At 50.2% G+C, this 27,417-nt stretch overlaps 1 protein-coding gene across 1 annotated transcript in view; it reads left to right on the forward strand.

Annotated features, from left to right (window-relative positions):
- The first annotated feature begins 485 nt into the window (after window positions 1–485).
- ZNRF1 (zinc and ring finger 1) overlaps window positions 486–27,417 on the forward strand; it is a 92,904-nt gene continuing 65,972 nt past the window's right edge. The window contains exon 1 of the mRNA XM_065416763.1: window positions 486–912. Coding sequence (XP_065272835.1) covers window positions 486–912 — 427 coding nt within the window. The remainder of the gene's footprint in view (window positions 913–27,417) is intronic.

The raw sequence follows: 27,417 nt of genomic DNA on the forward strand, positions 1-27,417 counted from the left end.
GCTGGGCTGAGCGGCGGGAGGCTCCGCTCCATGGAAAGGCCCCTTGCGGGCCTGAGCAGGCCGGAGGCTGAGCTAGCCTCGCTGCGGGCTCCGGCGGCGGTTGCCGCCTCGGCGTGGAGGAGCTAGCGCAGATTGTCTCTGTAGGCTGCTAGCCGAGTCCCGGCCCTGCAGCCAGCCAGGCAGGCAGGCAGGCGGGCGGACCTTGCCTGCTGTTCCCCCCGGCCTGCAGCCAGGTGGGCGGACCTTGCCTGCTCCCCCCCTCCCTCCAGCCCCGGCTGTGGATGAGCGGCTGGGGGCCTCTCGGGACCTGGCGGGGCGAACATGCCGGAGGCGCGGAAGAATTTTAATTCCTAGTTTGTCGTCCCCGCCTCCTCCCTTTTCGTCAGCCTCCCTTTCCCCCCCCGCCCCCCGCCGAGGGGGTGTCTGCAGGGGCTAGGTGCTGAGCGCTCTCGTTCGGGCGGCGGCAGGCCGGGCCGGGCCTGCCCATGGGTGGCAAGCAAAGTACCGCGGCCCGCTCGCGGGGGCCCTTCCCGGGGGTCTCCACCGACGACAGCGCCGTGCCCCCGCCCGGGGGGGCGCCCCACTTCGGTCACTACCGGGCCGGCGGCGCCGCCATGGGGCTGCGCAGTCGCTCCGTCAGCTCGGTGGCTGGCATGGGCATGGACCCGAGCGCGGCCGGCGGGGTCCCCTTCGGCCTCTACGCTGCGGCTGCCCGGGCGGCGGGCGACCCCGAACGGGCCCCGGGCGGCGGCGGCGGCTCGGGCGCAGACTCCACCTACGCCCATGGCAATGGTTACCAGGAGACGGGAGGCGGTCGCCATGGAGACGGGATGCTGTACCTGGGCCCGCGAGCCTCGCTAGCCGACGCGCTGCCCCTGCACATCGCGCCCCGCTGGTTCAGCGCGCACAGCGGTGAGTCCCGTGGCCGGCGGGGAGACGGGGGGCGCGGCCGGGCTGGGTTCGGGGATCGGGCTTCCTACGGGCTCCCCGGTCTCCTCCTGCCTCGGCACTGGAAACCGGAAGGGGGGTTATTCAGTTGGCTTTCTGGCATGTGTAAGGAAACGGGGGGCCCGCTGGAGCTCACTGGGGGTCCGAGGGGCACATTGGAGTTACCTGGAAAGGAGCAGATTGCAGCCACGCTTTTAAATTCGGAGAGATTGGGCCCCAGGGGCTCTCCCCAAGGTAGATGATAAAATATAAAATAAATGATCAGTGGCTGGGACCTGTCGCCACTGGTTGGCTGGGGTATAGAACTGCACATGGGCCACGCCTGACTCAGGGCAATGCCTGCCCTTTACCTCCTTAGAGTGCCTGGTGTAAGAGTTGAGGCTGGCATTAACTCTTGTGGTCTGTCTCATGGCAGGAGGGGAAGGAGAAAGGGGGAGGCTCCCTAGAGAAAGGATCTTGATCTGCCTTCTAGAAGTGTCAAGTGGGGGTCTGGCAACTTTGACAAAAGTGGGCTGAGGCTGGTGTAAACTCACTACAGTTCAAGCCATTGGCTTGGAAGGATTGAAATGGGTTTTGGTATTGTATGTGAAAGGGGGTTGGTTACAGTCCTTATTGTCCAAATATCCTTAGAAAAGAGGAAGGAGAAGAGAGGGTCACGGGAACCTCAGAAAACAAGAAGTAGGAATTTCTCATTTCTTCTGATAAAAGGCCAGGAAGAGGCCAAAGGGGGGTTTCCCATCCTACTACCTGTTATGGTCATGATGCCCTGGAGCAAGTGGAGAGAAAGAGAAAATGGCTTCTTTGGCCTGCTTGACTAGCCTAGGGAGCCAGTTGGGCGCTGCTACAGGAAATATGCTAGGCTGAGGGGAGGGAGGAAGCTCCCTCCCCTGTTCCTGACCTCCACGCTTGAACCATTCCATTAGCTGGGCTGGGTGGAAAGAACCTGGCTCTCCCAGTGGGATTGTCTCTGACCTGGGACAGGGGAAGAGGTGGGAGCCCTCCCTGCTATGAAGTCATTTCAGGGATGTTGTCTTGTTTCCTGGAATAGTCTGGGACTTCTCTTTTCCTCCGCCCCCTTCCTGAATATTGTAAATGTTCTTGTTATGTGACATGGTTCTGGGAATCTCTGTACATCTTGGGAAAATGCCTCATTTCAAGAGGGGCTTGAGACAAGGGAGCAAAACATAGTAGAGGGGAATTGAGTACAAAGCAAGACTCATAGGACTTGTTTCCCACTCCTCCCAATTCATAGGGGTTGCTGCAGCCACTCAGATGGATGCTGTCTGGTGTCCTGTGTTAAGTCCTAGATTGCAGAGTGCCACAAGCACAGTTACTGCTGTTTACTGCCTGCCTGATTATCTGGGTTAAGTCAAGTAGCTGGAGCACAGGATTGGGAGTTAGTACTCCTGGGGTCTGTTCTAGCTGCATTGGCGTGTGACCTTCTGCAAGACACATCATCTGTGTTTGCCTCTGTTTCCATCTCTCTTTTTAAAAAGAAGATACTTCTATAAGGCATTTTGTGATCTCCTGAAAGCTGCTACAGAAGTTCAAAGTATAATTGTTGCAGTAGAATCTCACTGATTTGCACCTCCCAGCAAAGATTTTATTGCAGAGATGGTACTGTAGGCCTTGTATTCCTAAGGCTTCATTATACAGAATATACTACAGTATTCTTGATAGCATTCTCTGTATGTGATGGCACTAGTTCAATTAGAGCTAAGTACCATTCTCAAAGTATCTTTCTGAGAGGCAGAATCTGAACTTTTGAAATGTTTTCTCGCTTACTAGCTAATTTGAAAAATGGATTTAAAAAACCTCCTGGGTCTCCCAGTCGTTAGTGTGAATTAGTGAAGGTTTGTGCTTTTACTTAGACCTTAGTCCATCCCGTGCTTTGCTGCACACTGGGCTTACCCACATTTGCCATCCTTGCCTGTCAACTGCCCTTCTCTCCAAATCTTCCTATTTCGTGTTGAGGTGCTGATGTTGTTCAGAACTGTTAGTTTCCATGTTACGTGCAGTCTTCTCTTTTTTTCTTGCGTTTTCTGGCTTCCATTCAAGGGCGGTATTTGGTAAGTGTTCTTTTTCCATTCTCAGCACGTGTCCCAGCCACTGATGTCGTCTTTTGTAGATTATTTGTGAGAGGGTACCTTTTCCAGTAATTTTTCTGACTTCTTCACTCATCTTCCTATCTCTATATGTTATTCCCAATATTCTTCTCAGACATTTGTGATGAAATGCATCCAGCATGTCTTTCTTCATAAGTTGCCATGTCTCACTGCTGTATGTTGTGATGGCAATAACAGTTGCTTTGTACACATTCAGTTTTGTCTTGAGGGAGATGTTTTTGAGTCTTCCAAATGCGTTTGCCTTCCTTCTTCTTCTTCTTTCCTTGGAATTAGTACCATCTTGGTTGATGGAACTTCCAAGATATGTAAAATTGTCCACCTTCTCCACTTTCTCTTTTTCAGTTTTGATTTCTGTCCCTATCCCCATTAACTTTACATTTCTTTGCATTGAATCTCAAACCTATCTTCTCCATTACTTTTTTACTTGGCTTGTACATTTTTGTAATCCATTGGCATCTTCACTGATAAGAGCGATTGTTGTCAGCAAAGTCTAGATCAAATAGCCTTGAATTGTTCCATTTTAGGCCATATGTATCACTGTTGCATTGTTTTTACTATTGTGCTTCTACTACTGCCCTCTAAAAATTGCATATGAAATGCTTTGCTGTCTGTGTGACACTCTAGGCACTTGGTCTCTCTGGTGTCTGCTTCAGGGTCCTGTAGGATGTTGTGGATTTGCTCTAAGAAGTGCATTGCACTGTTTGGCCTAAGCCAATAACCCTCCATGTGGTGGTGCCCCCTGTGCTACTGATAAGAGGAGAAAACAGGAGCACAAAAAACTAATAATTCTGGAAACTTGTCTGATTTTTTTGGTATTCACCTCCCATGTCTTCCATGTGCGGGCATGTCTGTGGGGAATTTTGTAGAGGAGCAGTTTGAGGGAGGGGGAAGCAAGCTATCTGGCTAGTGTAGCCTTTTGTTGTCCATGGTTAGAATGGAGTGGGGGGGGGGGGAGAATTCAATTCACCACAATAGATCGTCCTCTGCCATTCCTCTTCCTCTGTGGTCCCACTGCTGCCTGGAGCTAAACCACTCCCTATTAGCCACAGTAAAATGCTGAAACAACAAAGCTTTGGTAAATGAAGAGGAGCCTTGATATTGGCTTGGGTGACTTTACCATTCATTTGTTAGGGGGACTTGAAAATGAGAACAGGGAGAGTTGCTGATACATTGAACTGCATTTGGAGTCCATACATTTGGTCCTAAATGCACTTGGTCCTTTGTTAGAATAGATTTTAATCTCCTTCTGCAAGGAGGAACCTTCAGAGCATGTTCCCTCCTTGCAGAACACAACTGATTGTCTGAGGATCTTATTTATATTGCAGCAGTGTCAAGAGGCATCAAATGAGATCAGAGCCTCCTTGTGCTAGGCACTCGGCATACTCCTCAGAAGAGACAGGCTATTTTTACTGAACAGCTGCCTTCCTTGTACTGCTATTTCTTGGGTACAGTGACACAAGAACAATACTACCTCTTAACAGCCTCTAGATCTTCCTAGGAGAGATGTGAAGAGACTGCAGACAGAATGATTCTAGAAAACAGCCCTGCGAGTGGGTTGGTTAGAGTTTCCTGTCAGACTGAGTGTCCTCTCCTTAGGGAAGGAGTCTCCATTGTTTACTAAAATGAATTTTGCTTCCTAGAGGGTTTCCTTAGGGGGGTCTAGCTCCACAGTTAACTGTGGTTGTCCTTTTAACTGGAGCTGTGATTGGAAAGTCATGGTCTTATTTGGTGGTCATGGCCTTTCTTATGCTTCATTTGATTAGGAGGCCACAAAGTCTCTGATAACGTGTGGATTTGCTTTTAGGACATTGGCTCTTCATAAGATCGAGTAGGGGATGATTTGTTTGTTTGGTTTTTTTTTGTGAGGGAGAACAAATGGCAGGGAATAACTCCTCTAGGCCTTTTCACAGAAGCCAGTGCTAATATATAATTATGAAGGGCCACAGTAAAATGAGGAATGTATGGCTGGCTGACATATCCCCAGCCTTGTTTGGGCATGCGTACCTCAATCCATGTCATGCTGACCGCACGCACAGCTTCATCACAGGAGGTTGTGAGAATTGTACAAGATGTAAATGCGCTAAATGTACCTGGAAAATCCACCAGCAGCAGCCCCAGAGTTCCCAGTCCTTGAAGGTCTGAAGCTCCTTGAAAAGCCAGATCGCTTTATATGATAGTCCTCTGCTGATCTCCGGAGATGCCCAGACATTTGTTTTGGTTTGCTGTGTCTTGTTGTTAGGAGTATCATAAGCTTTCTAGGCATCAGCTCTGACAGGACACACATTATGTGTGGTTAAACTGTTGTCTTAAATGTCTTGGGCATTGTAAGCAGTTGAGCCATTTAAACCCATTCTTGCTGTGACAGTCTCCACCCTGTATTTTCAAAGTGAACCAATGGGTTCTCTGCAGCTTCTCCCACCCTTGCACAGAGGGGCTACAGATGTGCACTATGCGCATCTGAGAATGGGTGTCTGGAGGCGACAGACCAAGATCAGGGTGGTGGCAGGTTTGGTAGAAAGCCCAATATGCAGGAAGCTGCTGATTCTAGTCTTCTTGCAAAGGAACATGTATGTGTTTTTTGGTCGGCTCTTCAGAAGGCAAGCTGAGAGTCCCAGCTTGTGTGTGTCTGTGTTGGAAGAGCATATCCTCCCTCTAGTCCTGCTCCCTACAGCTAGAGAGGAGGCATAGGATGATGAGCTGTAGTAGTAGAACTTGGATGTGGTGGGGCCTGAAGTCCCAGAGCTTTCTCATAGCTGCTGAGTGACTTTATTCCAAGATCCTGGTCTGCATTTGAACCCTCTGACTCAAGACCTGAAACCAGCCCAGTCACAAAAAGAGAGCTTCCTTCTGACTTGCAGGTCAGCAAGCTGCTGATGAGCCCAGAATGCAGCTGTTTTGGTTGGTTTGTACAGATCTCCAGTACATAAATATAACCACTCGTCCTCTCCCTCTGCTCGCCCCCTCAGCCTCCACAGCCAAAGTTAGAGAAGAGTGTCTCCAAGTCGGGAGGCAGTCACCACCAAGAATTCATCTTTATTAGTGGAAATGTCTGGGGGGCTGTATCTGGGCCACCGTACATTAGCACGGTGCCTGTTACTCTTGCTAGCTATCTGTTGGGGCTTACAGGTCTGATCTCCAACCTGGCCGTTGGGACTGTACTTGTAGAGGGAGAATCAAAGGTCTGATCTTGACCCACCCCCAACAGCTTTGCCCCACCACGAAACCCCACCCTAGTGCCTCCTTTCTCCCAGCTCAGCCCTGCTGGCTTGGCTGCACTGCTTTGTCACTCTCTTCCTTCCCCCATAGTTCTCTTGTGTGTGTGGATCGGGGATGGCAGTGTTGTTAGGGTGTCTAACTTGATACTGAAGTTGTGTGTGAAGTTCACAGTGGATTATCTGTCTTGGAGACAGGAATCTTCTCTTTCCAGAATAGCTTACAGCACTGGGAGTGGCAGGGCTAGCTTCCTCTGTGTTGCTGGCCAGTAAGTCTTGCTGCTGCTCTGGAGATGGTCCCTTGGCCTTTTTGCTGAGCCCACTGAGGAGGGCACTAACTTCACATGTGGATGGATTTGATTGGTTCATGTTTCTCTCCTAAATTCCATGTTTTCCCTACATATAGAGATTTTCATATTCATCGCACCCCACACACGCTCCAGTCATGCTTATCAGAGATCTGGCCAACCCATTTCCCTGTCTGAATTGTCTTCCCTGTCCCTGTTCATGAACTAGATTTATTCCAGACTTGTTTTGTTTATGTTCCACTGCCTGGAAATGCTGTAAAGGCTTTTTGCGTATCGCTTATTTATTAACGTGTTGGTAGGGTTTGTGTGTCTCATTCATTGCTCTGTGAGTCAGTCAAACACAAGCATCCTCAGTGAGGAGATGATCCTAAATAATAGGAGGAAATACAGTTACACGGGGAACATGAATTTCAATCCTGGAAGAGAGTGCCTTTTCCCACAGATCTAGTCTCCTCTGTGCCAAACCAGACAGGCTGTAGAGAGCTCGTTTAATGAATACCTCTGAGATGGCGAACAAATCTCTTGGCACCATAGTAGCCAAGTGGGCTACCACAAGATAGGGCTAATTAACTCGCCATTAACTTGTGGTAGCCTCCAGATGTGTCCAATAAACAATGTGAGTTTTTTCCCTTTGCTAGAACAAATATATGCACCAGTTTTTCTCACTGGATTTGAGCCAATATCTCTGATCACAGAGACTCATGAGTAATGTACAAGAGATTTCAAGCTTAACTCACCTGCTGAAAACCACATGAAAGAAAGGCTAGAGGAACATTGTAAAACAGACAGCCCAAGGTCTAGCTTTCCTTAAAATACTGCAGTCAAGATGTCTGTCACTCCACTGAGGTCCGTGGGTTTACTCTTGAGTTACCCGGATATAAGTGTGGTCAGAATTAGGTCCCAACTCCCTTTTTTTTTTTTTTATTTCTCAGTGCCCTTGTGGGATAGACAGGGTTAAATCTGCTAACCTAAGAGATGCAGGAGCTGCAGATGGAGAGGTGAAATAGGTTGCCCACAATAGCACAGGTAATGGCTGAGTGTGACGCAGTAGGGAGCGGGGCGGATTGACCTGGGAATGTCTTCTAGTTTTACTGGTTTCAAAGTAGCAGCCATGTTAATCTGTATCCGCAAAAAGAACAGGAGTACTTGTGGCACCTTAGAGACTAACAAATTTATTTCAGCATAAGCTTTTGTGGGCTACAGCCCACTTCTTCAGATGCATAGAGTGGAACACAGACAGAAGATATTTAGGCCTTGGCTACACTCGCGGATTCACAGCGGTGCCGCGGCAGCGCTGTGAAGCACGAGTGTAGTCGCGCCGCCAGCACTGCGAGAGCTCTCTCGCAGCGCTGCAAGTACTCCACCTCTCCGAGGGGAATAGCTTGCAGCGCTGCGAGCGAGCGTGCAGCGCTGCAGGCGCTGATTACACTGGAGCTTTACAGCGCTGCACTCGCTGTGCTCAGGGGGGGTGTTTTTTCACACCCCTGAGCGCAGCAAGTGCAGCGCTGTGAATTGCCAGTGTAGCCAAGGCCTTATACATACAGAGAACATGAAAAGGTGGAAGTACGCATACCAATTGTAAGAGGCCAATCAATTGAGATGAGCTATCCGTAGCAGCAGAAGAAAAAACTTTGAAGTGATAATCGAGATGACCCATAGAAGGTGTGAGGAGAACTTAACATGGGGGGGGGGGAGAATTCAATTAGTGTAATGACCCAACCATTCCCAGTCTCTGTTTAGACCTAAGTTAATTGTCTAATTTGCATATTAATTCGAGTTCAGCAGTCTCTCTTTGGAGTCTGTTTTTGAAGTTTTTTTGTTGCAAAACTGACACCTTCAAGTCTGTCACTGAGTGATTAGAGAGGTTGAAGTGTTCTCCCACTGGTTTTTGAATGTTATGATTCCTGATGTCAGATTTGTGTCCATTTATTCTTTTGCGTAGAGACTGTCCAGTTTGGCCAATGTACAATGTTTTACTGGGACTGTCTGTATGGGGGATGGGAGAGCAGGGGATGTCTTTATTTGAGGGATGATACCTGAGCCTGTAACGTGAGCCAGGAGGGGGTTGGGGCCAGGTGACACCTTTCCCCCGGGGAAACTGGACAAAGGGCTGCTTTTGGGCTGGCTGAGAAGAGGCAGGGAACCCCAAGTCTGGGCTCTAAGCTCCTTGCCCCCCAGAGGGACCTCGCTGAGGGGTCCTGGTTGTACCTATAAGCCCTGCTTGGGACTGTGTTCCTGTCATCTAATAACCCTTTTGTTTTACTGGCTGGCTGAGAGTCATGGTGAATCGCAGGAAGTGAGGGTGCAGGGCCCTGACTCCCCCACACTCCGTGACACTGAGCTGGGAGTAGAACCCAGGAGCCCTGACTCAAGTTCCCTGCTCTAACTGCTAATATACTCCTCCTCTTTGAAAGTGACTCTTTAAAAGAGACGAATGCCAGTAAGTGTTGGTGGCAATAGAAGTTGCCCATTTGCTGCAGGGAGACGGAGTCTGGAAGAGTGCAGCACATAACAGAAGCAGTGGGTCCCTTCTCCATTGTCAGACCTGAGTGCGATGGGGAACACCGAAGCAATACTTTCTTGTACCTTTGCTGTCTTCTCGGGCTGATGTTGTGGCTGCATCATCAAAGAGATGCCCCAGAGTGGGTTGCTGCCGGGTGCTTTTGGGGCTTGCACTAACTCCAGTTTTGGAGGGCCAAAGTAACTCTGGAAGCTTGCTCACTCCCTGGCATGCTGCTGCTGTGCCTGTGAGCCAGTCGGAGTGGCTTGTGTTTGTCAGACCTTGTGCCTGGGAATTGCCGGAGCGTGAGTGAACAGGCCCAGTCTCTGGAATGTGCCTGGAGGAGTTCCATGGGCTGTCCGCTCCTTCCTTCTCTGGAGTCTTTGCTTGGGCTGCCTGGAGTGTGCAGTGCTGTGAACCCCATCCCTTCCCTTGCCTGTGGCTAGTCTGACTGCTCAAACTGTCCCCCTCCAAACTCTTCTGATCAACTGGTTCTCTGTAAAGAGGAGGAATGTCTTAGGGGAAATGGAGGGCCAAGCAGGAGTCTGGGGAGCAGCTGCAGGAAGTCAGTGATCATGGTGGCTTGGCCTCTGTAAAAACACACCACCTGATCCTTGTACAGTTGCGCACCACTTCCTTTGGGCAAAGCAAGAAAGAGCCTGCAGGTTTCCTGTGCTGCTCTGCTGAAGTGTGGGGTGGGAGGGGGCTTAGCAGACTTCCTGCGGGGGTGGGGGGAGGGGGAGATGAACACTAAGAGGAAACACCAGTCCTTTTTTCCCCCCCTCGAAACTGGACAGCTTCCCAGTGCTGGTGCCTGTAGTGCAGAGGGCTGGTCCTGTGAGGTGTTGAGCACCCAGATCCTAGCCGAGAGAGAGGGAGTTCAAGATGGTCGGCATCGCCTGAGCCCATAGCTTGTATCCAAGGCACCAGTGGCAGTGGATGTTTTCAAGAGGAGACTGCTTGGACCTTTGCTTATTCTGCACTATTTTGAGATAGTAACCATAATCCAAGAGCTCGGGTGACACCTGCGTAGTCAGCATCCACTGGGCACAGACTGGAAGATGCAGGAGTTTGGGTGGCTGCCACCCAGATCTCTGGATGATCCAGGTCAGGAGCCAGTGACTATCTGCTTGTGTTAGTGGCTGTGTAAAGTGCTGCTCACTTTCTCTGGGTACAGAAGCCTCCCAGACCAGGTATAAATATATGGAGATATACCGATCTCCTAGAACTGGAAGGGACCCCGAAAGGTCATAGAGTCCAGCCACCTGCCTTCACTAGCAGGGCCAAGTACTGATTTTGCCCCAGATCCCTAGGTAGCCCCCCTCAAGGATTGAACTCACAGGTACACAGACTCACTGACAGGGCTCAAGCTAGCACACTAAAAATAGCTGTGTAGATGTTGTGGCACCAGTGGCATCTTGGGCTAGTTGCCTGAGTATGGATCTACGCGCCCAGCTGAGTCTGAGCTCCAGTACACATGGCTGGCTATACTGCGAGGCTGTCTACCCGAGCTGAGCAGCTCGCTCGCTCGCAGCTGCAGTGTCTAAGTACCCTGTGTGACTTGGCTGTGCAGACACTCGTGTGGTGTGCTTCTGAAGGGAGGCTGGCATATGGGGCTACTCTGAGCAGAGCGCGGTGACTTGTAGGGGATCTGAAGGGAGCTGCGATGAAAGGGAGGGATTTCCATGTTTAATGAATCCAAAAGGGACCCCAAAGCCTGTTGCAGCTTGCTAAAAACTCTTGTCTCGCATAGCAGCCGACCCTTTAAATGCTTGCAGAGATGCCAGTGCTCACCTGTGTGCTGGCAAGAGAGCTTGCAGTGATCCGTCGCCAGGCCCACTCCTAGAAACTGCCTTGGTTCCTTCCAGCCGAGCACAGGCAGGCATTGCTGAGTGACTTGCGTTGTCCCACCCCCAACACGCTCTTTTGCATCCTGTGTGCAGAGGAGACGTTTCCACAGGAGACCAGGCTTGTAAGCACTGAGCTCAGTATGGAACATGGAGGCCCGGTACAGAGGCTGATGCAGAGCTCTGAACTGGAGGAGACTCTGAGTATCCCCTTGTTTCTGCACTTACCTGCTCCCAAGGTGTCTCCTGGGCCACCTCACTTTGGTTTGCTGCTAGAAGAATGAGCTGTGTTCTGCTCTGCTTCACACATCAACACAATTGCTAGGCAAGCTTGCATTCCAGACTTGGACAACCCCGGTCTCTGCCTTATGATGGCATTCTATAGCTACCAGCCTGAGCTAGCCGGGTTGGGAACGGTTTTGAGCATACAGAGACAGGCTTTCTATGGAAGTTGCTGATAGGGAACAAATAGCGAACCTCACAATGTGATGATTGGGGTTCCTTTTCTGTGTCTATACTCTGGCAGATAGTCCCACAACGCAGCGTGAATTTCGTTAGGCCAGGAGACTGGTTCATAAACAGTTTATCTGCCACCTCTAGAGATCATGACTTGTGGTGAGGCCACAATGACATATCCTCTAAAAGCTCAGAATGATGATGGAAATCTTTACCCTGTTGCAAGGTTAGTACCAGTAGCAGAAAATGCCAAAATCTGGATTCTGTATTTCCCCCCACTCCAGTAGCTCTCAACCTTTCCAGACTATTGTACCCCTTTCAGGAGTCTGATTTTCAGCCCCAGGCCGAAGTCTGAGCTCTGCTGCCTGGGGGGCTGAAGCATGTATTTTAGCTTTTGGGGGCCCCCTGTGGCATGGGGCCCCAGTCATTTGCTCTGCTTGCCACCCTCTAACACCCGCCCTGCATTTGTGACCCTCCCCAAACCCATCCCATGACCCTGTTGGGGGTTGCAGACCCCAAGTTGCGAAACACTGATATAGTGTATGTAGAGCAGTATGAACAAGTATGAAATTTTAGTTTGTACTGACTTTGCTAGTGCTTTTTATGTAGCCTGTTATAAAACTAGGCAAATATCTAGATGAGTTGATGTACCCGGCTGGAAGACCCTGTGTACCGACAGGGGCACGCGTGCCCCTGGTTGAGAACCACTGCCCCACTCAACACCCATAATTCTTCCTTGTCAGGACTACTTCAGGTGTGTAACCATAGTTTCATAAGAATATTGGACTTACTTCAATGCTTGTTCTTGAATTTAGTAAAGAATGAAAACAGGTCTTGGCACAACCAGGAGAGTAGATGCACATGAAGAATATAATTAAATGCAACTTAACCAGTCTTACCTGGCTTCAGAGAGAAAGGGCAGGAGTGTGTCGAATGAATGGCCGGCTATTTTTAGAGGCTGTTTGTCTGTGGAGCGTGGCAGAGGGAGAAGCGTGGAGAAGCTTTCGTAGCAGCCTGGTTTGTGTAGCCACTCTGTGCTGGCAATAGCCGCAGATGTGCATGCCCAGCTCTGGCTTGCATTCGCTCCAGACTGCAGAAGCTGGGAGTACAGTGAAGCTCCGGTGCGACACGTGGCGTGTTACAAAGAGGTAATGTGGTCCCTTTGTTTCAGCCCTTACAAGTGAGTGGCCTCACGCTCCAGCTTCTTCACTGCTCTCTGGAAGCCCTCCAGAGTCTCTTGCTGCCCTGCCATTTGTTCCTGTATCTGGTAACTCTGCCCTCTTGAGAGGTGTGAAGCTTGAGCTGCCTGTGAATTTTTGTTGAGCGTCTCCAAACAAGGGTATTGACACGAGGTGATGGCCAAGGGGAGTGGAGAAGGTTATGGTGGGGTGAGGTGAGAGCAGCCTATGTCTGAAACCCGGTAATTGTTGTTCAGGGCCAAAGGTGTTTAATGAGCTCTGCAGTGGAGTTAAGGATCCGGCACCCCACTGCGGCTGCCTGCTGGTTTTCTCATTCCGTCAGCAGCCACTGACCTGAATTAAAACGAGCCTGCTGGCTGTGTTGGCTCGCTTGCTTGCGTGGCTGGCTGGGGTAGATCAGACTTGGGATTTCGTAGCGTGGAGCAGTTTAATAACAGAGCATTTCTGGAGGGCCTTCCTTGGGGAGCATCAGTTCTAAATACCCTTTCTTCCTTTGCCCTTTTGGGCTCTTCTCCCCAATTCAGTTTCTAACTGGCTTGATTCTTATGGCATGCCTTGGGCTTCAAACAATGGGGAGCCCTTCCCAGCAATCTGGGACCTATAGGCAAAGGCAGCAGCACTTCTGTTGGGTACAGCTTGAGAGGGATAGGCTGCTTGGCATGTGGGCTAGTGGGGGGCCATCGCTAGGTGCCCTAGTGGATTAACGTCTGCACCTGGGTAGCTGTGCCTTTGGTCAGTGTTGAGACTGGTCTTTCCTGCTCTCTAGAAGACACTGGGCCCCTCTCCCAACACTGCTCTAACCAATGGGGTGGCCATTCTCTGAGCAGAAAGCTTGGAGGCAAAATGGGAATGAATTGGCAGAACTCTTCGTGTGGGTGCAGAAGGACAGCAGGGCCAGGGCTGGAATAGCAGGGTGGTGTCAGGTGAGGACTGCAGGATGTTGTTAGAGCTGTGAGGACTCTGTAGTCTGGGGTGCAATAGCAGAGCTATGTGCTGGGAGCTCTCCCTGCCCCGGAGCTCTAAGGCTGTTACTTCGTCAAAGGTGGCTGCAGCGTCCCATTTTCTGCAGTACTAAAATACACCAAATATTCAAGCAGACAAAGCACTGGCCACACTGAATTGGAACAGGGCAGTGACTCCAGGGGAATCTCTTCTGGCTTGTGGACAGTCCAGATGGTGAACCAATGTCCAGGTTGAATAGCTGTTTGTTGGCACCTGCTGTGTTTTGCAGGCTTGTGCCCTTAAGCACGGGTGCTCTGCAACCTGGTGTCTGATGCCCCCTGTTTCTGGCTACAGTCTCATTGATTCCCATATGCTGTTAATAAAGGAGCTAATCGTTGAATTTCGAGTTTGCCTTTGTGTGCAAGAGCCGTGATCAGGGTCAGGGAGGGCTTGGTTTGTGCTAGGCGCTTAGGAGGAGAATTTCAGAGACAGATGTAGATGCCTAACTCCCATGGACAGTCAGTGGGAATTAGGCACCTCATGACCATTTGTGCCTTTGAAATTCTCCCCACTTCCCATCAGCGTGGGGTGGGAATCAGTCCAGGTGTGAATGGACAGATCTAGCACAATCTCTTGGGTATGCCTCTGCCACTGGGGAGAGAAGGCTGGAGGAGGGGCTGTGTCTGTGATTCATGCTGGAGTCTCTCTGTGGGAAGTGATGGAGTTGCATTTCCTCAGAAGTATGCTGCAGAGGAGCTAGCCCAACCTTTCAAACCATTCATCAAAGCGCCTGCACTTCCCTTAGCCAAGGATGGGAAAGAGGCACGAATACCAAACACACACAGGTGCTCTGCATGCACAGCCCTTAAATAAATGGTGGCTGGTGGGGAGGGGAGACAGTCAGTGCGGATCAGGACTGGCTTTTGGCCACTCTTTAATATTCTAGTTGGCACTTGTGTGGGATCGGGTCAGGCTGAGCGCTCTACCCTGCTGTGTAGCTCTTGCCAGTTGCCGGAGGCACTGTCCCTTCTAGGAAAAACTGAGTTCCCTCCCACCTCCAGTTTTTCATTTGACTGCAGTCCAGTGGCATAATCCCCTTGTTCCTTCGATGAGCATCAGTTCAGCCATGTGTGGCGAATCCTCCCAACCTGCTGCCCTGAAGAACAGGTAATATCCATATTGCCGTGCTATCTGGGCACAGTTTATTTTCTGACTCTAATCTCTCTGCCTCTAAGCAATTGTCCTTTGGTCCCTGTTAAGAATTTGCAATGAGTTACAGCTTTTGTCTGTCTCGTTGGGAATAGTTACTGTTCACCATTTTCTTTGTAGGTCACTTTTTTTTGTCTAAAGTGTACACTTCCTTCTGTGTGATTTTTTTTTTTTTTAAGTATTTTCATACACAATGGTATTTGCTAACCCGTGCACCCATAAAAAGGAGGGTGCAGGTTACCCCTAAATGGGACAGTATGAGGGTATCCTAAGCCCAATGAAACAAGCTTGGCAGGGGATCTTGGATTCCTTTCAGGTCCGCCTGCTTCAGCATGTGATTCCTGGCCCTTTGGTTTGGGCTCAGGTAGCACAGAGAAGATGGCCTAGGAGGAAGCCATGATTGCTGTAGAGGGCAAGATGGGAACAGCAGGACAGGGCTGTATCTGGAGGGTTGGTTCTAATAGTGATTCAGCAGGCAGCTAATAAGCCATCTGACCCAAGCAAGGCTTCTTGCTATCAGGTACTGTTTTGTGGTGAGATCTCTGCACTCTGGAATAGCAGCGTTTATGACTGTGTTTATTTTAGGCATAGGCTGGTGCTCTGGGCAGAAGCATTGCAGTGCACTGAGTTGTGGGGGAGAGACGGCAAGGGATTTCCATTACAGAAAAGGGCAAAGTGATCCCGGTGACTGATGTGCAAAGTGTTGGTTTAGCTGCTGCAAGTGTTGCTTGAACAATAACCGTAACCGTACCCTACAAGTAAGTGTTGCGTTGGCTGCATAGCCAGCCAGCTGCTGCTGCTTAACCAAGGCAGCATCTCCCTGCCTTCAGACTGGTGGATCTGTTGTAGGCGGGACCCTGAATAGCTCCTCCGTGCCTGCCTGGGAGGAGGAGGAGAAGTGCTTCATACTCCTGAGGCTTCGATTGCAGTACTGGGTGTCTCCTGAAAACCAGGCTTAGCTAAACCACCTCCAGCAGCCTTACCTATGCTGAGAGAGCCAGCAGGAAATCAGCTGGCAGTGCTGCTCCAAAGCCAGAGTGTGAATCTGGCTGGTGTGGCTCCATTGGACTGCAGAGGTGCAACCACAATACAAGTGGTGGAGCGTAGTGGGCAGACTGGGGATTGACAACCCAGGAGAACAGCCATGTGAATGGGCACCAGCAAGGTGACACGTCTGTGGGGAGTATGTGTCCCCCATCCCACCCATCCATCAGGTGGTATTGTATTGCAATGCTGTTGCCCGGCCCATGTGGAACATATGCTTTCCCTGCATCCGGAAGAAGCAGGCTTGTATCTATGGTAAACTGTGGAAGTGCTGACTGTAGATTGGCACCTCGCTAGTATGTCCAACATCACGTTCCTCACTGATGGCCAGGGGACAGGATTTCCTACAAAGCACCTGTGCTGCTTTTTGAGTGGCCAGAGGCTCCATCTCCCATATATGTAAAATCTGCCTCTTTCCTGAAAGTGAGGCAGAAGGAGCTGGAGCCAGACCTAGCATGCAGGCCAGCTCTGTGCATGCTTCCTCCACTTAGCACTGCGCCCCCAATCCTGACCTGCAGCGCACTTTGTTCCTCCAGTCCTCGGTCCAGCCTGCCCCTCTGCCAGTGCCCTGCTAGTCCAGTGCTGGGCTCCTTGCACAGGCCTGCCGGTGCACCTCAACCCTGATGTGCTTCACTGCCCACTACCCTGGTGCTGGGGCTCTGAACTAGCTAAAATATCATTGCAGCTGCATGATGTGGATGGACTTCTTGTTTGAACCCAGTTCCCTAGAGATGAAAAGTCACTGCAGAAGAGCATGATGCTACTTCAACCCCGTGACATCCCCTGTGTGGCGGGAGGTGGAGGGGGCTTTTCTGACTTATAAAAGTAGCCTTGGAAGAGTGAGCACAACAGTGATAGTCTGGAATGTGCAGCCGGTGTGTGTAACGCGTGTGCTTAGCTTCCCTGGGTGCTTCCTTTGCCCCCTTGCCCTGGCAGCCGTAAGGGGGAACCAGCTGAAATGGTATCCACCTTTGGGGGAGAAGCCCTCTGCTGCTTGTCATGAACAGCTGTGTAGCATTGTTGTGCTGTATTCCTCCCTGGATGGGGTAGATGAAGCCACTGCTGTATGCTGGTTGGTACAGCGCTCTGGGGTGAAAGGTGCCATGGAAGCTGTCCCTCTCCCTGCTGTAAACGTAATGGGGGGGAAATGCAATCTGAAAGCAACTGGATGCTGGCCAATACTTTAGCCAAACTGTCTCAGGGTGATCCCAGTTCTGTAGTGTCCTTGAACCCCCTGGGAGGGTGGAACCAAGCAACAGGTTTTGTCTTGCTATGTATGAGGAGGATGTCCCAAGGCGAGGGATGGATAGAAGGATATGTACTTGGCGTGGGACTGGGGGAAAGACAAGACTGGAAACTAACTCTGCCGTTTCTCCCACCTAAAGCTATTTTTTAAGGTACCTTTCTGGGGAGACCTGCAGTGTCTGTCCGTTTGGACTCAGACACCCCAATGATCCCTCAAGACCATCCAGATTAAACCCAGCACAGTTTATATTCTGCTCTGTGAAATCTGGCTTTTTGTAATGCCCCTTGTCATGGGGTGGCTGGCCCCTTCAAGGCAGATGGGCTTCTCACAGGTGGACTGGGCCTGAGGTGTGGAAAACAGGTCATGTGACCCAGTCAGGCCCTCTGGGATAAGTAAGGGGGATGCCTGAGCAGAAGGGGTTTGCCTGCTGATCTCTTGGACTTGGCTGAGGCTTGTGGCAGGACCTCAGGTAGGAGAGGTCTAGGAGTGGCTGCTTGAGTTATTGCAGGACTTTGAGGGTGGTATGAATTGTTTTGAACTATGTTAATAGACTAGATCCCAAGAAGGGCTGTTGGATTTGTGTAGCTCTCTTGTGATCTGAGGGGAGACTGAGGCAGGACTCCATAGAGCCACCCCAGGCCACGAGGGGTGCTCAGGGGAGGCAGTCACCGACCTATGCCCCTCATCCTGAAGGATCCCAAGTGCAAAGCATGTTTACAACATATAGAAACTAGTTCATCCACCACTGCAGTGGGACTGCCTCCGTAGGCCAGCGGGGTAGCTCTTTGCACCATTTCAGCCCAGAAAGCGAAGAAAAGTCAATCTCCCCTGCGCCATGGCTGTCCGTACACTGTAAGGACAATACTGATGTGGGGAGAGCTTTCAGGGCTTATACACCTCTACACCGATAGAACGCTGTCCTCGGGAGCCAAAACATCTTACCATGTTATAGGTGAAACCGTGTTATATTGAATTTGTTTTGATCCACCACTTTAGTGCGGTATATCCGAATTCGTGTTATATCGGGTCACGTTATATCGGGGTAGAGGTGTAGTAAATAGCCACAAATGCCGTCAGTCTGTGTAGGATCTGTATTGTATTGGGTGGCAGTTCACAGGCTGGTGCTTGGGCCAAGGCACAGCTTCATGGAGCAGCTGGTACGAGAACCCACAAGAGGAGAGGCAACTCTAAATTTAGTCCTGAGTGGAGCGCAGGAGCTGGTCCAAGAGGTAACTATAACAGGACCGCTTGGAAATAGTGACCATAATACAATAGCATTCAACATCCCTGTGGTGGGAAGAACATCTCAACAGCCCAACACTGTGGCATTTAATTTCAAAAGGGGGAACTATGCAAAAATGAGGGGGTTAGTTAAACAGAAGTTAAAAAGTACAGAGACTAAAGTGAAATCCCTGCAAGCTGCATGGGCGCTTTTTAAAGACACCGTAATAGAGGCCCAACTTCAATGTATTCCCCAAATTAAGAAACACAGTAAAAGAACTAAAAAAGAGCCACCGTGGCTTAACAACCATGTAAAAGAAGCAGTGAGAGATAAAAAGACTTCCTTTAAAAAGTGGAAGTCAAATTCTAGTGAGGTAAATAGAAAGGAGCATAAACACTGCCAAATTAAGTGCAAGAATATAATAAGAAAAGCCAAAGAGGAGTTTGAAGAACGGCTAGCCAAAATTTCCAAAGGTAATAACAAAATGTTTAAGTACATCAAAAGCAGGAAGCCTGCTAAACAACCAGTGGGGCCCATTGATGATCGAGATACAAAAGGAGCGCTTAAAGACGATAAAGTCATTGCAGAGAAACTAAATGGATTCTTTGCTTCAGTCTTCACAGCTGAGGATGTTAGGGAGATTCCCAAACCTGAGCTGGCTTTTGTAGGTGACAAATCTGAGGAACTGTCACAGGTTGAAGTGTCACTAGGGGAGGTTTTGGAATTAATTGATAAACTTAACATTAACAAGTCACCGGGACCAGATGGCATTCACCCAAGAGTTCTGAAAGAACTCAAATGTGAAGTTGCGGAACTATTAACTAAGGTTTGTAAACTGTCCTTTTAAATCGGCTTCTGTACCCAATGACTGGAAGTTAGCTAATGTAACGCCAATATTTAAAAAGGGCTCTAGAGGTGATCCCAGCAATTACAGACCAGTAAGTCTAACGTCGGTACCGGGCAAATTAGTCGAAACAATAGTTAAGAATAAAATTGTCAGACACCTAGAAAAACATAAACTGTTGAGCAATAGTCAACATGGTTTCTGTAAAGGGAAATCGTGTCTTACTAATCTATTAGAGTTCTTTGAAGGGGTCAACAAACATGTGGACAAGGGGGATCCAGTGGACATAGTGTACATAGATTTCCAGAAAGCCTTTGTCAAGGTCCCTCACCAAAGGCTCTTACGTAAATTAAGTTGTCATGAGATAAAAGGGAAGGTCCTTTCATGGATTGAGAACTGGTTAAAAGACAGGGAACAAAGGGTAGGAATTAATGATAAATTCTCAGAATGGAGAGGGGTAACTAGTGGTGTTCCCCAAGGGTCAGTCCTCAGACCGATCCTATTCAACTTATTCCTAAATGATCTGGAGAAAGGGGTAAACAGTGAGGTGGCAAAGTTTGCAGACTATACTAAACTGTTCAAGATAGTTAAGACCAAAGCAGACTGTGACGAACTTCAAAAAGATCTCACAAAACTAAGTGATTGGGCAACAAAATGGCAAATGAAATTTAATGTGGCTAAATGTAAAGTAATGCACATTGGAAAAAATAACCCCAACTATACATACAATCCGATGGGGGCTAATTTAGCTACAACAAGTCAGGAAAAAGATCTTGGAGTCATCGTGGATAGTTCTCTGAAGATGTCCACGCAGTGTGCAGAGGCAGTCAAAAAAGCAAACAGGATGTTATGAATCATTAAAAAGGGGATAGAGAATAAGACTGAGAATATATTATTGCCCTTATATAAATCGGTGGTACGCCCACATCTCGAATACTGCGTACAGATGTGGTCTCCTCATCTCAAAAAAGACATACTGGCACTAGAAAAGGTTCAGAAAAGGGCAACTAAAATGATTAGGGGTTTGGAACGGGTCCCATATGAGGAGAGATTAAAGAGGCTAGGACTCTTCAGCTTGGAAAAGAGGAGACTAAGGGGGGATATGATAGAGGTATATAAAATCATGAGTGATGTGGAGAAAGTGGATAAGGAAAAGTTATTTACTTATTCCCATAATACAAGAACTAGGGGTCACCAAATGAAATTAATAGGCAGCAGGTTTAAAACAAATACAAGGAAGTTCTTCTTCACGCAGCGCACAGTCAACCTGTGGAACTCCTTACCTGAGGAGGTTGTGAAGGCTAGGACTATAACAGCATTTAAAAGAGAACTGGATAAATTCATGGTGGTTAAGTCCATTAATGGCTATTAGCCAGGATGGGTAAGGAATGGTGTCCCTAACCTCTGTTCGTCAGAGGATGGAGATGGATGGCAGGAGAGAGATCACTTGATCATTGCCTGTTAGGTCCACTCCCTCTGGGGCACCTGGCATTGGCCACTGTCGGTAGACAGGATACTGGGCTAGATGGACCTTTGGTCTGACCCGGTACGTCTGTTCTTATGTTCTTATGCTCTTATAATTACAGAGAGCCTCGTAAATAACCTGGCTGCAGAGGGTGCCTTTAGGGGGGGTCTGTGGCACTAGAGCACTGCTTTGTGCTTCCTCTGCTTTTGTGAATGCCAGCCTGGCTGATTGGCTTGCTCTGAGTCCTCGCTGCTCTCTCTGCCCAGGGTTGGGTTTTTAAAGGAGCACAAAACTGCCATGGCCTCAAATTTGAATCTACTCTAAAAGTGCCCCAACTTTCCTCCTGATCCTGAAACACCCACACAACCCCACTTCCTCCACTCCCTGAAATGCATGCATGCACACCTTCCCCTCTGCTCTGTCTGTGGAAGTTCCCCCACCCAGCCTGGTGTGCCTGCCTGTGCCAGTTTAATTGTGGGCCCGGTCACCTTGCTGGTGTCTCCTTGAGCATTCCAGGCAGTTAGATGCTTCTCTCAAATGGTTGTGCGTTTTAAATGCTCAGGCCTGCAGTGCTGCAGGACTCGTGGGTGCAGGCTGCTGCTGGATGATGGTGTGGTCTGCTGCCTTTGAGTTCTCCTGGGACCCTTGAGATATTTCTAAGTCACAACAGTGATCTGTGTGTTAAAACACACAACTGCTCAAGGCTGCTAAGAGAGGGAAGGACTGCTGGGGAGGGGCATCTGATTTTGGGCCTGACATGTGGCTGCACCCCTCTGGTCTACTGTCTTTAATCATAGAATATCAGGGTTGGAAGGGACCTCAGGAGGTCATCTAGTCCAACCCCCTGCTCAAAGCAGGACCAATCCCCAATTTGTGACCCAGATCCCTAAATGGCTCCCTTAAGGATTGAACTCACAACCCAGGGTTTAGTAGGCCAATGCTGAAACCACTGAGCTTGCCCTGCTAAACCCAGGGTTGTCAGTTCAATCCTTGAGGGGGCCATTTAGGGATCTGGGACAAAAATCTGTCTGGGGCTTGGCCCTGCTTTGAGCAGGGGGTTGGACTAGATGACCTCCTGAGGACCCTTCCAACCCTGATACTCTATGATTCTATACTGTCAGTCTCTCTGGAACTGTTCAGCAAATCCTAGGTCCCATGAGCATGCTCACGTGCTGTCTCGTTGCTTTGGAGAAGCTTGGCGTTGGCTGACCCTTGAGACAATGGGGTGGTGGGCCATTACCTTGCAGTTGGGAGCTGTTGGTTCCTCGCCGTTCCCATACCTGGCAGTAGCCGTGCCCACAGGATGTGCGCTCTGATAACCACTAGTTGGCGCTGAAACAAGGAGTGTCTGGTTTGGGACTGGTTGGTGGGAACCAGCCCAGGGGGTGTCCAGCTGTCTGCTCTGTAGCTGCAATCGGATTGGCCTGGGAACAGTGTTTCCTCCCTCGGGCACTTGTTTTGCGTATTGCAGGCTTGATGCTGGAGTGGTTCACAGCTGTCAGGAGTTGCCATGGCAACTCTAGCCATAGGCCTTTCGCTGTCCACCTGCATGCAGTGTGTGTAGGAGCAGCAGAAACACCTGTCCCAGCCAGCCGTGCCCTGTCTCGGGGCGGTAATGCCCATCAATACACCTCCAGAGCAGGCGGGGAGGAGGGCTGACTCGTCTGTATGGCATTAGTTACTTGTCGTATGTCGGGTAAAGTGTGACGCGGCTGGGTAGCTTGCCGAGTGCTGGGACCAAAGAGCATCATCCCAGGATACAGACCCAGGTGGGCAGAAGCCAGCGATGGGGGCATGGTTCCCTGGAATAGCCCAGGGTTGATGCCTGGTGGAGTGATGCTGGGACTGCAGGCTGGGTTTATTCCCTGCTCAAAGTGGAGGATTGGTGTAATCTGGAATGGCACTGGGCCGAATGGGTCGGGAGCCTGAGCCTAGTGTGCAAGTGGCTGCTTAGCACGTGTCTTAGGGAGCAGATGGGATGGCATTCGTTCGCGTTTGGTTTGAGACTATGCAGTTGCTGCTGCTGCTGCTTTGAATTCTTCCAAACAACCTCCTCTCTCCTGGCCTACGGAGCAGATTCGCCAGACTGCTGCAGGGAGAGGGCACCTGTGTCCAACCATTGCTGGCTAGTATCCTGAGCTCTGCTCCCTGTGGCCTGTCGTGTGTCTGGTGAACTGTCCCCTTCGTCCTGAGGCATGTCAGCCAAATGGCCAGGGATTAAGGAACTGATCCTGCTCCCGTTGATATCAGTGGCAGATCTCTGTGGCTGAATCAACCGCAGCATTAGGCCCTGAATGAGCAGCGAGTGCCAGCAAAGCAGCAATATCCCATGTGTCACTGCAGGGTTCTAATGCACGGCCTGAGACTTAGCTAAGCTTGGAGGCAAAAGTGCCCACTGGACCAGGGCAGGGGACTTCTGCATCTGAGGATTGACGAGGCACCTTCCTTCAGAATGAGCTTTGTCTCAGCGGGCAGAGTTGCCCATGTGTCCTGGTGGTGGATTCCTGACCCTGATCAAATCTTACCCATTGGAACATTCGCACTGTCTGTCTCCTGGTCAGGGGGTTAACTGTTCATGCTGGGTTACTGTAACAGGCTGTGAAATGGCTTGGCCTCTAAAACAGGAAGTGTGCACAGTAGGCTTTTTAAAGGATGGCATAGTAAGAAAAGTGACTCATCTTATGGTTCCCTGTGCTGAAGTCTCATCTCAATCTCCTCTAGTCCCCTTCTGCCAAGTTTTCAAAGCCAAAATCTCTGTGTTGGTAGAGCACAGCCCTCCAGTACCTGCCAACCCAGTGTGTTCTTCCGCCCTCTAACAAGCCAAGATTAAGTATATCACTCCTCTTGCTGAGCCGTGGCCGGCTTCTCCCCTAAGGGCTGGTAGTAAAAACTGAACTCTCTACCCCCTGGAAATCCGCTAAGGTACTAATGGTGAATCTAGCAAACAAGCAAAAGTAGTAGTCCTGGTGTCTGTGCAAATGCATTGGGTGCTGGGCTGAGACGCAGGGAGGAGAAAGTACAACAAAGCCAATTCAAACACACCTGCTTTGTGTGAAATCTCCCATGCGTGGTGTGTAGATAAGCAAGGCTCTCCTGCTGGCACTGCAAAGTAAGCAGAGATGACCAGCAAGGTGAGAAGGTGCCAGGCTCACTACAACTGCCCTGCAATATAAATACAGATGTAACCACCTGGCAGGCAGCCTGTTGCCCTGCTGCTGTTCAGCACACCTCTCCCGGTGAGCGCTCTGGGCCTCCTGCCTGCTGGTGGCTTTGACAGCCCTGCAGGGAGAAGGGGAGAAAGTCAGGCCAGCATCTCTGGGTGCTTAGGGCCCAGGAAAGAGAGATTGGCTCTGCCCCTGTACGCTCTCATCCTCATGTGCTCAGCAGGTGTGACTAAAAAAAAAAAGTGCGTTTCAGTGACTTGGTTGTTAGGTGCTGCTCCGCCTCCCGCGGTGCCTCCCACACGGACATGTCCACACCGCCCATCATGCCAGGGTTTCGTGGCTCCAGTGAGTCCCGAAACTTACCTGTGACTCAGAATAAACTTGAACTCAGCCGTCCCATGGTGAGAATCTCTGGTGTCAATCCAGTCTCTTTCCCATCACCGGCTGCCCCTCCGCTTAGCCTTGCTGCTCATCCCGATGGTCACATTAGCAGTGTGCTCCCAGTAACTTTTTGTTTTAAAACGCCTGTTTCCCAAGAGCCTCTGGGGGCATTCACTTGATTAAAGGAGAATCCTAAATGGGACTGAGTGGAAAACTGACACAACCCTTCCTGCAGGAAAGTATGCCCTGTTCCCTCCGTTCAAAGTGCTGCAACGTGCCCTGGAGGTACTGAGCTGGGGCTGCATGGGACATGAATTCCAGGTCCAAATCCCACCCACCTGCCTGCCAGCTGCTCCCCAGAGTTCCTGTCTGGGAACCGCTAGCTGTAGCCTCCTGACTGCACTGTCACCTCCTTGGTGCATGTGAATTAAAATCCCCAGGATCCAGGCTGTGTGGGAACTTGTAGGTGGCAGATTGCACCCATAAACCGGGGGAGGGGGGAGATGTTCAAAGGCAGAGAGGGCAGTTGGACACCTAGCCAACCTTTGAACAAAACAGAGAGCCTGTGAGAAGGGAATCTACAGGCAGAACATATTGTATTGCATAGCTGATAGTTTGGCTCAATCTGCAATAAAGTAGCTGCCACAAAATATCTAAAGTATCTCCAAGCTGTCCTAGAAATCTCCAAGCTGTCCTAGAAATCTCTTTCCTGTGACGAGAGGAAGGGTGACCTTGTGGTTAAGGCACAGGATTAGGAGGTGTTTGATTCCTGGCTCTGCTACAGATTCTCTGTGTAACCTTGGGCAAGTCACTTAATCCCTCTATGCCTCAACTTCCCTTCCTGTAGCACATGAATAGCCCTTCCCTTTCTTGTGGGAGGAGTCCATTGTTGTCCCATGGGCCTAGCTGCCATGGGGATCAGAAAAGCCTCTGAATAGAAGTTATTAAAGAAGAGTGGCTGCACAAAGAGCCTTAACATTCTGCCCTGCTACAGAACTAGTGTGCCCATGTGTGCGCGTGCACATACATGTCGTGAGTCTCCCCTCCCCCAGCCCTCTTGATGAGTCTATTTTTCTCCCCTTAGGAGCAAGCAGAAAAAATCCTAAAATAAATGGCAAGCAATAAATAGCAGAGGCCCTTGTGCCTGTGGCGCATGGTGATGTCCTGGGATGGCTGGTTCCCTCTTCTGTCACTTGCGTATCACTTGTTCAGTTTGAATGTTAAAGCTTTAAGGGTGGGGTCCTTTTTGGGGAGGAGGGTTGGCCTGGAAATTGGTGTCAGGGACAGAACTGTTCCGGCCAAGCTCAGTGGAGAGGAGGGCATCCTGGCTGAGGGCGTCTTCTCTCTGCAATCTGCGGGTGGTGGGGTGGCATCATGGAGTTAAATTAAAGCAAATGACTGTAAAGCTGACTCCCCACCCCTCTTTCCACATGTTTGTGTATCCCCACACCACTGAAAGAGTCCTCTCGGTGATCGCAAACCTCACCACCTTCTACTCCAAGTGCAAGCCGCCTTTCATTTTAATGGGCCTTCTTGAATGTAAATACAGAGCAATGTATTGTTAACCCCCCAAACCCTACCAAACAAGACACTCCACTGCACATGCCTCGTCCTCTGGGGTGAGGAGGAGAGAACAAACATGGGACAGATGTTGGTCATGTTGCTTGATTCACTGCTGGATAGTGGGTACTATGGTGATGAGCGTGGGGTAAAAATCGATGTGGGATAGCAGCAGGGGCAGTGAGCGGTGCTCGTCTGGTGGAGTTCTTGGCACTCGACTAACTCTTGCCTGGTAACTCTGGCTCTTTGAGTAGGATACTAACAGTGCAATGTAAGATCTTTGCTGCTGTGTACGGTGAGCCAAGCTGGCACCGGTGTCAGTGGAGTTGAAACTGTCATGGTCCAGAGCTAGCTCCACTTTTGACCCCTCAATCTCTTTTGAGCCCACCCTTCCAGGTGTTGGGCCTCTTGCCTTTCCCTGGCCTGGGGTGGAATCCCTTGATTCTCCCAGTTTCAGATCGGGTCCCTGTGATGCAGTGTCTGGGCACAAACTGTTGGCTCAGCAGACCTGGCTGGGTTTGGCAACCTGCATGTCTTCCCTATGAGAGCTCTGAGCAGCGCTGACTTAGTGACCCAAACCAGCCTTCTCCAAATGAGTAACACCCAGCTCGTATTAAGCCTTATCATCCTTTGATATCTGAGTGCTGCGCAAAGAGGTCGTGACCATGGGAACACAACTCCATCAGCATCACTTCTGTCGGCGGCTTGCTTGGTATGGCTTGCTTGGTATGTTGTTAGGGTGGAAGATCAGCAAATGAAGAAGTGCATTCACCAAGGGATGTCACTACCTGGCCGGTGATCATGTGGACACCAGAAGCCGCACTGGTGCAGGAATATCGCCAATGATTGCCAGGCTGAACAGCCTGCCAGATTGTCATAAGGACCTAGCAAGAGACTGGTCCACATGACACTTGATCTGCAAGTGGGTGACCACCCCTTGGGGTTTGCCTCACTGAGCAGGAACATAACAGAACCAGAGAAAAGGGCTCTTCACGTCCCAGTCTTCCCAAAGGCGTAGATAGGCCCAGCTTATCCCAGGCATCTCAACTCTGGGGCATGGGGTTCAGCCTGCTCCCCAGCAGTCTGCCTCTCACTCCCTTGTGTTTCAGGGGCTGTGGTTTTTTTCCACCCCAGAGTTCTTTGTTTCTGTCCTGGATTTCCCCTCTGGTGCTAGGACAGGTTGCTGAACTCAGCATGCTCAGAGATGAATGTCAAAGGGAATGAGCTCTGCATTTACCCTTTAAGTATCGAGTAAATGAGGTGTGGGCTGCTTTCCTGTTTGTGCTGGACTTACCCCTGTGTAATCGTGTGGCCAGCTACACACGAATAATCGCCAGGCAGACAGAGCAGGTAATAGTCACAAAATGTTAGACTGCTTCTCTGTCCTTCATGGTGATCTCTTACAGGAGGCCTGGGTATGTGCTCATGCCTCTAGACTGACTGCTCCCTAGGCGTTCCCATGGGAGAGCAGAAGGAGCTATGGGGAAGATGGGATAAGCTGCAGGGCAAGGCTGGATCCTGCAAGGCGCAGAGCCCTCTGGCCCCAAACCAGCCAAGTGCTTAGGCACATGCTTTGCCAGATTGGGACCAGAGTGCTGAGCACCGTGCAGCTGCCTGCCTGTCCCTTACCGCTGCAGCTCCAGATGTCTCACTGCAAAGCAGATCTGGCCTCAGTAGCATGTTTCTAAAAGAATCTCACTTCTCCTCTAGCTAAACTCTCTTCCTCCCAAGTGCTCTGAGGCTT

Source organism: Emys orbicularis, chromosome 14, assembly GCF_028017835.1.
Source record: "Emys orbicularis isolate rEmyOrb1 chromosome 14, rEmyOrb1.hap1, whole genome shotgun sequence".
NCBI lineage: Eukaryota > Metazoa > Chordata > Testudines > Emydidae > Emys > Emys orbicularis.